General features: G+C 33.9%; 1 protein-coding gene across 1 annotated transcript in view; it reads right to left on the bottom strand.

Moving 5' to 3' along the window:
* LOC121370496 (translocation protein SEC63 homolog) overlaps window positions 1-15,298 on the bottom strand; it is a 33,537-nt gene that overhangs the window by 14,160 nt on the left and 4,079 nt on the right. The window contains exons 2-12 of the mRNA XM_041495769.1: window positions 14,776-14,881; window positions 14,076-14,190; window positions 12,678-12,793; window positions 11,685-11,746; window positions 10,676-10,734; window positions 10,011-10,061; window positions 9,251-9,359; window positions 8,799-8,893; window positions 7,526-7,661; window positions 7,066-7,158; window positions 6,471-6,616 (exon numbers count right to left, since the gene is read on the bottom strand). Coding sequence (XP_041351703.1) covers window positions 6,471-6,616; window positions 7,066-7,158; window positions 7,526-7,661; window positions 8,799-8,893; window positions 9,251-9,359; window positions 10,011-10,061; window positions 10,676-10,734; window positions 11,685-11,746; window positions 12,678-12,793; window positions 14,076-14,190; window positions 14,776-14,881 — 1,088 coding nt within the window. The remainder of the gene's footprint in view (window positions 1-6,470; window positions 6,617-7,065; window positions 7,159-7,525; window positions 7,662-8,798; window positions 8,894-9,250; window positions 9,360-10,010; window positions 10,062-10,675; window positions 10,735-11,684; window positions 11,747-12,677; window positions 12,794-14,075; window positions 14,191-14,775; window positions 14,882-15,298) is intronic.

Consider the following 15,298-nt stretch of genomic DNA (forward strand, 5'->3'; position numbering starts at 1 on the left):
AAAATAGCAATAATAAAATATAGCCAACCTCAGACCTTGTCATCTAAGGGGAGTTATATCTCTCTCTAGCTTCCCATCACTCCCCTGAGATTAGTTCAAGGAGAATAATATATAGCTCTCTTTGGCATGTGAATATTAATATTTTAAATTGCCCCCCATAATCTAAGTTAGGGTAGCAATTAATAACTCCCATATTATTTTCATGTCACGGTCTACAACCTACTAAAACATAGTGTTATCTCATCGAATAAACATATACACTGTAACTGTTTTAATAATACGGTTTAACATGGTATATTTATTAATAAAACACAAAAACTTACCCGAGTAAATAATGGTTAACACACACACACACACACACACACACAAACACACACACACACACACACACACAGATATAGATATATATATATCTGGGGTGGGATAGGGGGCAAAATCTTGAGTAGTAGGGACAATCTTGGTAGGGGAAGAAGCCATATTTATATATAAAGTAGTAGAAAACCTATATTTTCGTACTGCAGGCCTGCTACAGACACATTTGCACACACACAAAATAAAAATAAAAATAAAGTTTATAAAAGAACTTGTATAATAAATTATTATTATTATTATGTGTGTGTGTGTGTGTGTAATTTAACTGCATATACTTTTTTATTTTAAAAATAAAAATAAATAAATAGATGTAGTAGCCGAAGATGGCAAAATAAATACAAGTATAGAGAATGTCTTGATTGAACTCTAAAAAATTAAATTAAATGAAAAATGAAGACCACACAAATTTGATGATAAAAAAAAGAAGAAGAGTATACTCTTTATTCAAGAACTGGATGCATCCTGTTTTTTGGGGGGGGTTTTCATGAAAGTAAATGGAATTGTGTATTTTATTTACAGTATAATGTGGAAATGTTATCAATGCACATGCTTTAACCATTTTGGTTGCTATTAACGTTGGTTATTGTTGACAAGCAACAACATTAAACTCAATGTAGTCGCATTCCGTGTGGGAAGCCATGGCGTTGCATCAGGTTTGTCACATTTTAGTGGCTCTACCCAGAAGCAGCGTCTGGTCTCTTCTTTTCGAAATTTGTAAAACGATATTTTTTTTAACATCAAGTTATGGTTTATGCAGCCAACTGCACAACATGTTTGAGGCATCTTGGCCGTTAACTGATGTAAATGATCGACTGAAATTGACTAAATTCACTATCAAACCATATGTAACTAAGGAGAAGCTTCACAGAGTCACGTGATAAACAATGGCGCATAGGGCCGAAGTACCCGTATGTTCGGTTCCGAGAATACAGGGTTCGTACAGAAAGTGTGAAATCAAATTCAAGAACATTTTAGGAGTGTATGTACAATAAATGCAGGTCTGACTTCGCATGGCTTTCTAAAGCATACTTCCCAGCATTCACAATGCTTAACCATTTCTTGCAAAGATTGCATACTGCAACCTTGTCATCTGCGCGATCTTTCACTATCCAATCTTTATATTTGGGATCAACAAGCCACTCATCCCGAAAATTGCAACTTCCATGTTGGCGAGGCATGATCGAAAATGTTCCAAGAAACTTCCAACATGTGCGAATTAAAAATCCAAATGGCTTCACGTAGAAAATAAAAAGCAAACACGGCCCTAATTGGTCATTTGCTCTTGAACGAACCAATAGAAAACGTTGTAGCATTAGCCTATATCAGGTGGAGCCATCTACTGAATCAAAACACCACTAATTCATCAATTCCCGGATCTCCGCTATTTTGTTTGACACAATTCGCCGATTTTTTTATACAAACATTAGTAATGATTGTTTGACAAAATGCCAATAAATATTATCCCGTCATACAAATTGTTAGTTACATGTACGTGCATGAAAATTCGTGAAAATCAGATTTAAGAACATTCAAGAACATCCAGTCAAATTCAAGAACATTCGAGGGTACTAAAACAAAAAAATCTAATTCAAGAACATTCGAGACTTTCGGCACCCTGTGCGAACCCTGCTTGCATACATTAACTGACCTAGGCATGTTTTATAACATTTTTAAGAGTGAAATTTAATTATCATGATTTGTTTTGAAACAAATCAGAATACCGTAGGCCATTGTTTTATAGCTTGAGGCTGACCATTATTTTAATGAAAAGTACATTTTAATTAATATTTATATATTGCTATATCTTTTGAGGTGCTTTAAAATGTTACATTATATTTTTGCGTCTTATCAGGCAGATACAATTGATTCCAATAAAAAGTTATTTTACGGGTTTCATTATTAAAGTCAGTGAAATCATTTTGTTTATATAAAAAAAAAAAATATATATATATATATATATATATATATTTATATACAGTCGAACTTCGTTAACTCAAAGTTGAAGGGGACGACGAAATAGTTCGAGTTTCAGGGAGTTCGAGTTCTCGAAATTCGTACAGCAGACCCCAAAGTGAAACTGCATTGTAGTATTATCATTTCGTTGATATTGGAAGACACGTTTGCTGCTCCATCCCTGTCCCCAACACACAGATGTTAGCACATTCCTTCTGTGTATATGATGAAACTAAGTAAATATTAACAGAATCGAAATAAATCCGATCAATTTGACGTACATCTCTATGTACTTTTATTGTATTTATTAATAAATTAAAATACTGGATGTCGATTAGCACTAAGTATGTTTGTTTACCAAATAAAAAATACACAATATAAAAAGCAAAATTATTGTAAATCACATAAATCATTTTAAAAAACCCTCACTAACATAGCGGGACATAACATAACAAATCAAAACACTGTATGCCAAATACCACTAGGTTATGTACTTTTTTTCACATATAAAACATTCACAACAGTACAAAATAATTTATAGCTCTCAAATCACAAAGTACAAAGAGCAGAACTATCAGAAATGTTTTGTAATTAAAGATTGTTTGGCACACTTGCTTAAAAAATCGTCTTTCATTACTGTGTCTGTAATCTTGCACAGATTGAGCAGCATTTCTTCTGAATGTTCACGGTTCTGCAGCTGTTGCTATTAACTGATTTGGCTATCCCCACCTTGCCGGGTCCTTCCCCAGATTGCTCGATCTCTGATGTATCAGTTTCTAACATAACTAAATGACTAGTAATTAATCATTTTGAATTCACACTTAAATAGCAAATAACAAATTTGACATGATTCACTCGTTTAAGAGAAAAAACAAACAGCGTTAATTGTTATTACAACAGTTCTTTGAAGATTACAAGACTATCCATACTTTGTGTAATGAGGTCCGCTGCCGTGTACAAACACCAACAACCAAATGCAGGCATGTAGGATCATTTCGTTCCGCATAGTCGGCGATCTATTATTCTGTAATTACCGCGTGTATCATCGATAGCCGAGACCAGCCGGGGCACTCACGCTTGGCTTGGGTGACAATTCATTTTTCTTTAAAGTATTACCGGTACAGTTAAAAGGCTCAGTCACTCCACAAACTTCGAGTTTTGGAAGTGCAATATCCCTTAATTTTTTTATGGTGGGACCAAAAAATTACTTTGAGAGATAGAGTTTTTCAAATGTTCGAAGTTTGAGTGTTCGAAGTCTGTTATTACTAGTTTGTATAGCAGTTCGGCCGGGACCGCCGTTTCACTTCGAGAGATCGACGTTTTTGAAAGATCGAAGTTTGAGTTATCGAAGGTCGACTGTATGTATGTATGTATGTGTGTGTGTGTGTGTGTGTGTGTGTGTGTGTGTGTGTGTGTATATATATATATATATATATATATTTAATATATATATTGTAACTGTTTTATTCACAGAAATCAAATAGTTTTGACACTGTGAATGGACAGTTTTTTTCTAGCCTGTATTCACATCTGTAATATCACGACAGATAAGACAGGTGAAACTATTCAGGCCGTCAACTAAAATGCATGTCTTTTACACCAGGTCAAGTTATTACCCATTCCATGGTGACTCGCATGACCAAAATGGTTTTACAAAACACACAGATAATATGTATAATGTATTTAAAGGAGCTCAATCACGGATTTAGTGGGCATTGTTTCTCTAAATATGCATTATAAATGAAACTTGCATTCATTTGGAATACCAAACCTAGTTATTATATGATCCAAAATATTTTAATTGAACTACGATTGAGGGAATTCCATGATATGCTTATTTTTAAATTTGGAACTCTTCTTGTGATGAGACATGAAAAATACGGAAAAACAGACTTGTAGTGATGAGGCTATATATATGACAACCGTATAATGTATTTTTTGATTTTATATAAATGATCGCCGTGTATAGAGACTTGGCAAATGAGGGCTGGCTATATACATGGCAAATAATAAAAATATATATTATTTTATGACGAAAATAACCACGAATATGGTGAAATAAAATAATAAACAGTCGGAACATGAACTCACCATTTATTATTATTATTTATTATTATTAGGCATGTGTGCAAATTATTTTGACTGGTTCGCAAAGTGGTATTTCGGTTTTAATGTATAGCATAAAAAAACAGTGCACTGTTGCATGTTTTGTCGTCCAAAGGTTAGCTAATTATTACTTAACCCAGCTGAATACAGTTCTACGTGCAGGGACAAGTTCAGCCTGCCGTTTGTGCGTGTGTGCACATACATTAATCTTGCATTTTTATAGCCAAAATTCCTCCAGATAAAACACCGCCCCTCCACCCCAAAAAGGTAGTAGTAGGCTAATAATAGTAATAGGAATAATAATTGTGTAATATTATTATTATTATTATTATATGTATTATAATGTTGGTAAAATCACGTTGCGGTGGGGTGGGGTGGGTGGGGGCGGTTGTTACAAAAACATTACATAAATTTAGAGGGGGACCCGGGAGTGGTCTCAGCTTTACTAGTAGCCTATAAAAAAAATTATTTTGAGTTTTATTGCCCCTTGCAATTTTGAGCATTTGAAATGTGACTAAATTCAGCAAAATAACCTTTTAGTCGTATTTATTTACAGTAAATATGAACTTTTTTACAAAATTTACATAAGCAGCCTCAAAATTGCAATCCATGAAAAATTATTAAGTTCAAATCCTGTTGTTAGTTTGTGTACTGTCCGTAGTTAGTTTCTCTTTCAGTTAATCTACCTCAGCCGGTGATAATTTGTAATTGTTATTTTTATTTCATCATCATCATCATCATCATTACTTATAATAATTAATTTTTTGTTAGTACTGTAGGGACTGACGCTATTCATATATCTATGGAAAACGTACACAAAAGGGTCCACTCACTTCATATACTCTCCCACACCCTCCCCTGTTCAGAAAATGCACTGTTCATACAGCACTTAGTATGTATTCCTCCTGTTCCAGATGGTTCGGTAATATGGATCAATCAAATACATGTACTTATTTACCGCCTATATACATTTTTTTGTGTGAATATAGCCAGCCTTCGTTAGTGGAGGCTATATATAGACACGGCCTTCGTATATATATAGTCACATCGTATGTAAACACCGTCTAGTTCAGAGAATTCTTTCAAAATGTAACAATTCCTATCCCAAGTCAGCTGTTATGGCATATTTTGTATAATAATGAATTTGACAAGGTGGAAAATGACAGTGTTTGTGATCCAGATGTTTAGAGTTTTTCGTGTACGACTAATGATAAATTTACCAAAGGCCTAACTAGTCGGGATTGTCATTGTTTAACATGCTTCTGTTACTAAAATAAATTAATGTATAAGCTTATTATCATTCAGTACATGTTTTTATTATTTTTTAATAACTTATTTTCATTGGGTTTTTTTATTTTTATTTACCCTACGTCGCAGAGGACTGTCAAGCGTTCTCGTTACACGAGCTTGTTAAATAGTTTTGGCACTGAGGTTATTTGGGGAATGCCCGTCACGTGACTCAAAATAATACGTCACACCTCTGCTCTCCAAATAACCGTTATTTTTCTCAGAATTATATTTCCGTTTCTGGTGAGTGTCGTGTGCAAAACGGCGGGAAATATGAATTGGGGAATGCACTGTATACAGTGTACAGTATATCGACTGACGTGACGTCGGGCGAGATATCTCGCCTGCAGTAGTCAGAAGGTTAAATAAGAAAAATGCATTTTGTGATATTAAAAACACCAGGAAAACCAAAAACACTTCGAATGTACGGAAATTGATTATCTAAACAATAAAATCTAAGTACGATTTCAGTTATAAAAAATGGCTATAATAGTCAAAATATGCCTTAGTGTTTAAAAACTAGGGTATGTCCTTTTAAGGCTGGTAGGTATTGGGTTCATATCCCGGTACTGGCTCTCATCCAGAGTGAGTTTAACTACTATACTTCTCTCTTACTAACCACTAACCCTCTGTCCTGGACACAGCCCAGATAGCTAAAGTATGCACAAGACAATGTTCTTGAACCTTAATTGAATACAAGCAGCACGAAAAGTAGAGAAAAAGAGACAAGTTGACAATATGTATAGAAATACCTTCCTACTGACAAAGTGTCTAAGCAGTTCCGAGTTGATATGGGGAAGCTGTTGTAAAGGACTGGATTTTTCCTCCACTGCCTGTATTATCATCTGACTCAACTTCATCAGATTTTCCATTGTTTCCAGACGAGGAGCCTGGTGCACTGAAAAAGGAGGAGGAAAACACTATCACACAAAAACAAAATGAAAACTTTTATCCCAGCTATTACATTTTTATTGTAAAAAATTATAACTTAAAACACAAGCAATTAACACCTACATTTATAGCAATAATTTTATTTTTAATCCAAGAAAGATATAGTATGTTCAAAAGGAAATTATTGTTTTTTAACAAAATGTTTTACACACTATTATTAATATTAAATTTTTTAAAGAAATAACATTAAATTTGTTATTTGTAACTTTTATCACTTCTTAATATAATTTTTGATATAATGGCATATATATTTAATATAATAATGTAAAACAAGCTGTGAATTAAAATAATTTTGTATTTTATATGTCATGTTTTGAAAATAGTTTTAATAAATAATTTTCAAAAAAGCTATAAATAATCAAAAATGCTGCACATAAAACTAATTATCCCACTTACTTCTGCCAGCCATCGCCATAGCAACTTGGTGAGCACAAATATTAACCATCTCATTGATCAGATGTGGACTTTTCTTCAGTATGTACTGTTTATCTGAAAACAATTGGGAACAGTAGCAGTTATAACTTAACTCACAAAATAGCGAAATAGTTAATGACTAAATATGAAATATGAACAAACAAAAAAACTGTCCAGGGTTCTAAAAAATACAGGTTTATTGTAAGATTTTTTTATATATTTTTTTAAATATGGACAGACATATCTGGCAGTACCAAAAAATGGAACTGTAAATACATCCAAAAGATTTCCATCTCTATAACGATCTGTAAAATTCGGCATCTATAAAATTTAGTAATATAAGCTAATTTAGAATATAAAATTTAACATAATATATATATATGTTAGAAATGATCTGGATTGAATGAAGCTCATTTGTAATATACACTGATTAATATCTTACCCATTTCCAATGAATCTGGTGGCAGGTCCAGCCTCTGGCAATGGGCAAGGACTAGTGCCCTAGCTTTCACGCTGTACGGGAAACATAGGGGGCGCTCTTTGTTCTTTTCCTGTAGGTTTGGCAAGGCCTTCATCAGCTGAAACAAAAACACACAAAAAATATTTTAAATTATTTTCACGCTGAACTGAAATAGTAACAAATAACTTGAGTAAAGCATACAATTTAATGATGCCATGTAAGAAAGTCAACTGTCTGATACAAGCAGTGCTTGTGGTTTGAAAATTGATGGTGAGCAAGAAACTGCTCTCCTGAAATTATGTAGGAGAGCAATTGCTCCCAGTGTAACAATTTACAGTAATTGTGAGTAAATATATTAACAAAGTGAGCAGTTTCTTGCCCAAGTGAAATAGTTTTGCACGTGAAACCATAAGGACTGTAGAAGTAAGAGCAGATTCATTAAATAAACATTTCTTTTCTTCCCGATGTTTACAGACACAAAATATAGCAATTTAATCGAATAATATTAATGTAACAAATTCACAGTTTACATATCACCCCCTTCCCCTACTCCCTTAATCTAGATTCCCTTAAGAGTGTCATTCCCATTTTGTCCAACTTGGGTGTCACAAAGGGAGATCATCTAGTTTGTCTAGTATTTTGTACAGGAAGAACAACTGATCACTAATATATTTCTATTAATAAGAAAGAAAGAAAGAAATGTTTTATTTAACGACGCACTCAACACATTTTATTTACGGATATATGGCATCAGACATATGACACTTCATAGACTACTGTTTTTGATTAGCAGCAAGGGATCTTTTATATGCACCATCCCACAGACAGGGTAGTACATACCACGGCCTTTGATATACCAGTCGTGGTGCACTACCTGGACGAGAAATACCCCAGTGGGCCCACCGATGGGGATCGATCCCAGACCGACCGCGCATAGAGTGAGCGCTTTACCACTGGGCTACGTCCTGCCCCCCATTTAATAAGAGCTAGGGACAATGTTGGTTGGATGCAATTTGCCACAAAATGGTACAGTGTATTAACTCTGTTAGTAGACAAAATTATGCATTTGCTAATTATATGTGAATTGGATTATAAACATTATTTGGATAATAAAATGATTTTCAATAATATGTCAATAAAATACTATTTAAGTGGAGGTCAAATCTTCTACATCATTATACCTTAAAAATTACAAAAAGTATATAATGTCACTTTAACATTGTAAACAAAACAAAAAATGAAATTATTATCTTACAATAGGTATTTCTTCATTGTCACTTGGTCTTTCCATTACTTCTGAGTTGTGGAATTTATCAAACTCAAATGAGGCACCCAGAATCATCACAGCTCCTAAAGTACGAAATAAACAGTAAATTACAGGAATCAAAATATACTGATGGATGAATTGCTGACCAATAAACAAACACATAATTATTTAGTATAATAAAAGCACAGATTGAATATAAACAAAATGATACTTTAATTTTTTTTTAACATTTTCATTTATATGCAAAATTATCACAGAAACTGTTAAAATTAAGATGGCTAACTGATACCAGCATACATGCAAGGTTATCACAGAAACTGTCTAAATTAAGATGGCTAACTGATACCAGCAAAAAAAATGTGGTTTTTTTAAATTTAGCATCATAAATTTACTTGTGCAATGTTGCAGAAATAATTAAATATGTATAACATTTGACATACGTTTGAGAATCATGTTGGGTGTCTTGTTAAAGAAGTACCAATACAGTCTAGTGGTGTCAAGCAGGACCTGGTCTCCACTGAACTTGATTGATCTATACCACCATGCACCCTGGAATACAGACAAAAATATATAATAACCATTCATGTATAAACAGCCCTATTCATCACAATATGTTAATATGTAATTTATACATCAACTCCCACAAGAACACATTATTGGGGAATGCAAAGCTTATTAACTACTATAGAAATTTCAATTCAGTACAAATGAAGGAAAGAAAGAAGAAATGTTTTATTTAATGGTGCACTCAACACATTTAATTATGGTTATATGGCGTCGGACATATGGTTAAGAACCACACAAAAAATGAGAGGAAACCTGCTACTCTTTTGTATTAGCAGCAATGGATCTTTTATATGCATCACCACACAGACAGGACGGTCGTCGTTACATTAGTTGGGAGAGAACTAGAACGAGAATTAGCCCAATGGGCCCACCAATAGGAATCTAATCTAAACTGACCGTACATTAAACAAGTGCTCTACCACTTGGCTATGTCCCAAACCCTCAATAGAAATAAAAACATGAAACCAAATTGATACTGGCAACAGGTACAACATATTTAATTTATGAAAACAGTCAAGTATTTTACACTCATATAATAGCCGATGCAGAGAAAATAGTGTTAAAAAGACATGCCCAACATTAAAAGTACTTGTAAATGAAATAAACTTTTGATGAAAAACAGCTGTTACTTACTACCACAACAGGCATAACGATCATAAAGACAAGAAGATAAACAGCCAGCACCTGTCAAAAATAAACAGAAATTAGTCAAATTAAATTCTTTCTCAAGTGTAACTTGGAACACTAATCCATTCTCTGAAGATTTTTTTCAAATTAAAATACCACATTGTACATAAGATCTCACCTTGAAAGTATTTGAAAATGTATAACACATGCGATTTTACAAACAATATAACAGAGTTGAAACCAAACACATCCATATTTACAATATATAAAACAATTAGACTATTTCATACTTTTTTTATGAAAAATTTAGAAAATCATTTTTTTAAAGTTTCATTATTATTCATACTAGTGCTAGCACAACAAATATGCTATACAATCTGAGCCATAACCTCAACCACAGAATTGCCTTCCCTTGCTGGATATATATTAGTACACCCGTGCATGGGCAGACCATCAACCAAGTCTGGAATGACCAAATCAAGGAAGATCTCCATAGGGGCGAGTGGGAGATTATCTTTGTTGTGCTAGCAAAGTAAGTTGAATAAGACTAAAGTCAATTCATTTTATTTATCAAATATATTTAATTTATGTAACTCACTGACAGCCGTATCCTTATGTTGGAACACACTAAAGAAAGAATGTGAACCATTTAAAGAAATAATTGAGCTTACCCACATAGAATTTTCTCGTTCGACAATCCATTTCGGAAGAGCAATTCCAAATCTGGTGGCTAAAATAAACCAATAGACATTTTGTAAAACAAAACAAGGTGATGAAAGGACATCTCAAAAGGAAACAAATGTGTGTACTAAACTTATAAAATAAAGGGTATCTCATGATTTTGTTACACATTGTTTATATCCCATTGAAGTCTGTCATCCTAAAATGAAATGTAAATCATATTTGACTGAAAAGATAAAAAAACAAAATTATCAAGAAATATTTGTCCCATTATTTGTAAAAAATATTATTGCCACGAAAAAATGACTGTTGGAATAAATATGTTATCTTTGGGGACAATTTTTATACTAAGGCATCGGTACCTACAACTGAGATGGTGAGATGTAGCCCAGTTGTAAAACACTCTTTTGAAGCGAAGTCGGTTTGGAAACGATCCCCGTCGGTGGTCTATTTCTCACTCCAGCCATTGCATAACAACTGGTACATCAAAGGCAGTGGCATGTGCTATCATGTCTATGGGATAGTGCATATAAAAGATCCCATGCTACTAATGAAAGAATGTAGCGGGTTTCCTCTCTAAGATTATGTCAACATTACCAAATATTTGACATCCAATAGCTGATGATTAATACATCAATGTGCTCTAGTGTTGTCGTTAAAACAAAATTTTACTTTTAACCTATAACTGAAAAGTAGTTATTAATTTGCCTTTCAACATGTGCTGGTTGGGGATGGAATGCATATTCTAACTATATCAGCCAGTGCCCTCACCTCCCTTATAACAAAAGGATATTAACATCAATAAAATAGGTAATGGGTTATGTTTTAATCATGAATTAATTACTATCTGCCACCTGTAATGCATCACAAAGTTTAGAAATTTCCAAGTTCAAAAAATATTTAAATATTAATGACATGGAACAGTTGTTAAAAATTTTTCCAACAGACACAAACATACACAAACGTTAACAGACCAATAATAAGGATCTATAAACATACCTCCTGGACCATCAGGATTGCCGAACTCTTCCCAGTTCTTCTTGGATTCCTCATCTGTTAAACTGTAACAAAAAACCCCACAATTAATTGTATCACTGCTACAGAAATATTACCAAACAGAAACTTAAAGACTTATATGTCCTAAATCTAGTAACAAGACAACCCATGTGATGAAAGCAGGGAACATTGTGTTCAGTATCATGTCACAATTCGCTATGCAAGTTTTAGAAATCCATACCAATGTTTAAAACATTCAATTTCAATAGTAGTTGCTAATCACTTTTCAACTGACTAGAAATATCGCTAATCAAGATTTTGAAAACAAAATGTTCCCTGGAAAGGTATTCTATAAGGAGAACACAATATTATAAAATAAGAGTACCGGTGAGGTACATGATACGCCCGTCATGAGGTTGATCTAAAACCATAGATATTAATGAATATATTACGGCTATGATTCAATTATTATTAGAAAGGTCCTGACTTCTTCAAAGGCTAAACAAGATTTTCCTATGATGTTCAGAATATAGACAAATTATTTGATTTATTTGGATCACAGTGACCTAGTAATTTTATGTGACACACCACCAACCCAATTTGTTCCTACATGTACATGTGAGGTTTGATGGTCCTGTATGCATCTGTATGCAAGATATGGTCCAGACAAGGATTTACTGTAATGTACAGTACACTGAAAAGTAGGTCACAGTGACCTAGTAATAGTACGCAACTCACTGCCATCCCAATTTGTTCCTACAAGTGAGGTTTGATGGTCCTGTATGCATCTATATGCAAGAAATGATCCAGACAAGAAAATGTTAACAGACGGACATATGTACAGACAGACGGACAACGTCATACCATAATATGACCCACCATAGACGGGCATATAAAAGTGTACCAAAAGCCTCTTCCTTTGTCAAGTTCATGTGATCATGTAAACACTTAAATCTTACAAAATGCCCATATTAAGTATTAATTCAAATCTATTACGCAGCATAAGCCTTGGCTATCCTCATGAACTTCTTAGCATTGCCAGTTTCCTTGTCTGGATGGTAAATCAAACTAAGCTTTCTGTACGCCCGTTTAATTTCCGCTGCAGAAGCACCCTGAAATAAAAATCACACAAATAAATAATTACTATAATTATAATATTAATAATATTAATATTAACTATATTAAGACAATTTTTAAAAAAGAGGACAAGATTGCAATGAAACCTGTGTTAACAACCACATAACAGGAAGGAAGGAAGGAAATGATTTATTTAACGATGCACTCAACTCATTCTATTTACAGTTATATGGCGTCCGACATATGGTTAAGGGCCACACAGATATTGAGGGAGGAAACCCACTGTTTTATTTAGTTATATGGCAAAGTGGTTACACAACAAGTCGAAATAATTATACCAAGTTTTGTCCATGCATTAACCTATGTACTGAAATGATACACGAAGTCTTTTCTTAGTTAGGTGGTCTATTCTCTACCTGTGATTCCTGATTGGCAGGTGTGTATTTGATTGGTAACTAGATAATCCAATTAATAGACGCTGTCTAAACACAAAAATAAAATACCGGTATTGTGTAATTTTACCTGTCACCCCTAAAATGCAATGGACATTGTGTATTACTGTAAATAGTGTTGTAAAACTATTAAGTAGACTGTCCCATTTAAAACCCCAGAACTGACTAATTACATATTCCCAAAGAAAAGAAAATTATCACTTGGGTATCGTGGTTTGTCGTTTTTGCTCCAACGTAGCATACCAATAGGCCTAATAGTGTACATTTTTCCTTTGGATTATTTGACAGAGAAAAATACTATAACCCCATTTTGTTCCGTTAATGGAACTTGAAATATAATTAGGTGAATAGTTTATTATATTATCACGTCATTTATGTTGTTTTACAAATCAGGTTGATCAAAGAGAAGCGCTGTGTCAAAAATTACTGCCTTTGTTTACACTGTGCATACAGGAGTTAGTTAGGAGCTGACGTCACTTCGCCCCAAGCTAGCTGTACCAGACGTCTTGAAAAGAAAAGAAAATGGCTGCCCCGAGTTAGCAGAAATAATCTCTGTTTTTTATCAACACTAAAATTACGCGTTTTTCATTTGTTAAAGTGTCAGTATGTGTTGGTGGTCCGGGTATACATCTTTTCAACACTCATGTTTTAATTTACTCTCCCTTTAACATTTTAAATGACATAATCCATGCAACTCTGCCAGCTCTATGCTTATAAAACTTTTATAATCTAGGCTCAAGAGACTGAACAGTCTAAGACCGTAACACCATGGCAATGCCATACAAATTGTGTATGTGTAACATCATTAGAGATTTGAGTCTAGACTATGTATAAGCATGGGCTGACAATTCTACCTGTGACCTACCCGATCAACTTCTAGCTCCAGGAACGGATCATATTCCACATAGTCCATCTGTATCTTAGAGACTTTGTAGGCGAGTAGCAGAAATATTACCCAGCCAAATATAAGTCCAACTTGACTGTAATTAAACAGATAAATAAAAAAAATAAAAAAAATTAACATTGTAAGATAATTTGAAAATATTTTTAAATCTTAGGTAACCGATTTTACATTTTGAAGACAGTACTTTCAACTGAAACTGTTAAATGTAAGCAAAATAAAATATATAATAGTAACAGTTCACCAAGTAACCACATAAAGATTGTTGATTCACGTGCATTTAAATTTGCATAACCAATATGCGAAAAGAACAGTTCACATGAAATACTGTGCCCATGTTAATGGAGTACACAGAACAGTAACAAAGACAGCTGCAAGCAGGGACTATACGAGTTATACTCAACCTCAAAAGGTCCATTGCTGATATGGACACCATCTTGATTGCCAGGGTATGAATAATGTAAGGTCTCTGAGATGTTCAGCTTTGATTTGGTAAAATAGAGCCATATCAGTTGTCAGAATTATTACAAAAATGATGCAAAAATGTATAAATAAAAACATGCAAGCAAACACTGTACATGTCTGCAAAAACACACACACACACACACAATGTTGATGAAGATTATTTAATATTTTTGATTATTTTTACTGTATAGGTACTTACATGGATTTTTCCTTTGCTTTTATCCATGGCTCTCTGGCCTTCAGTATTTTTCTTTTTGTCTGACATGGTTCACAGTTACACAGCTTTTTTTGTTTTTCTTGTTCATCTACAAACATATCAAAAGTATGACATTCCCAAAAGAGCACTTTTGTAGTTAATAACAGCTTTGGGTATGGACATGCATGTTCATGTAATAAAATTAAAATATAAAGTCTTCATGAATCCAATTTCATTTCAACTTATTTTAGTGCTTATATCCAATTAACGTTCAAGCACCCTGTCCTGGGCACACACCTCAGCCATCTGGGGGCTGTCTGTCCAAGACAGTGGGTTAGTTGTTAGTTGGTTAGTGGTTATAGAGAGAGAAGAGGGTGTAGTGGCCTTACACCTACCCACTGAGCCCTAAAAAGAACTTGCTCTGGGTTGGACCCGGTCCCGGGCTGCGAACCCAGTACCTACCAGCCTGTAGTCCGATTGCTTAACCACTGTACCACTGAGGCCAGTATGAATCCAATAAAATGTT

Source organism: Gigantopelta aegis, chromosome 4, assembly GCF_016097555.1.
Source record: "Gigantopelta aegis isolate Gae_Host chromosome 4, Gae_host_genome, whole genome shotgun sequence".
In the NCBI taxonomy this organism is placed as follows: Eukaryota; Metazoa; Mollusca; class Gastropoda; order Neomphalida; family Peltospiridae; genus Gigantopelta; species Gigantopelta aegis.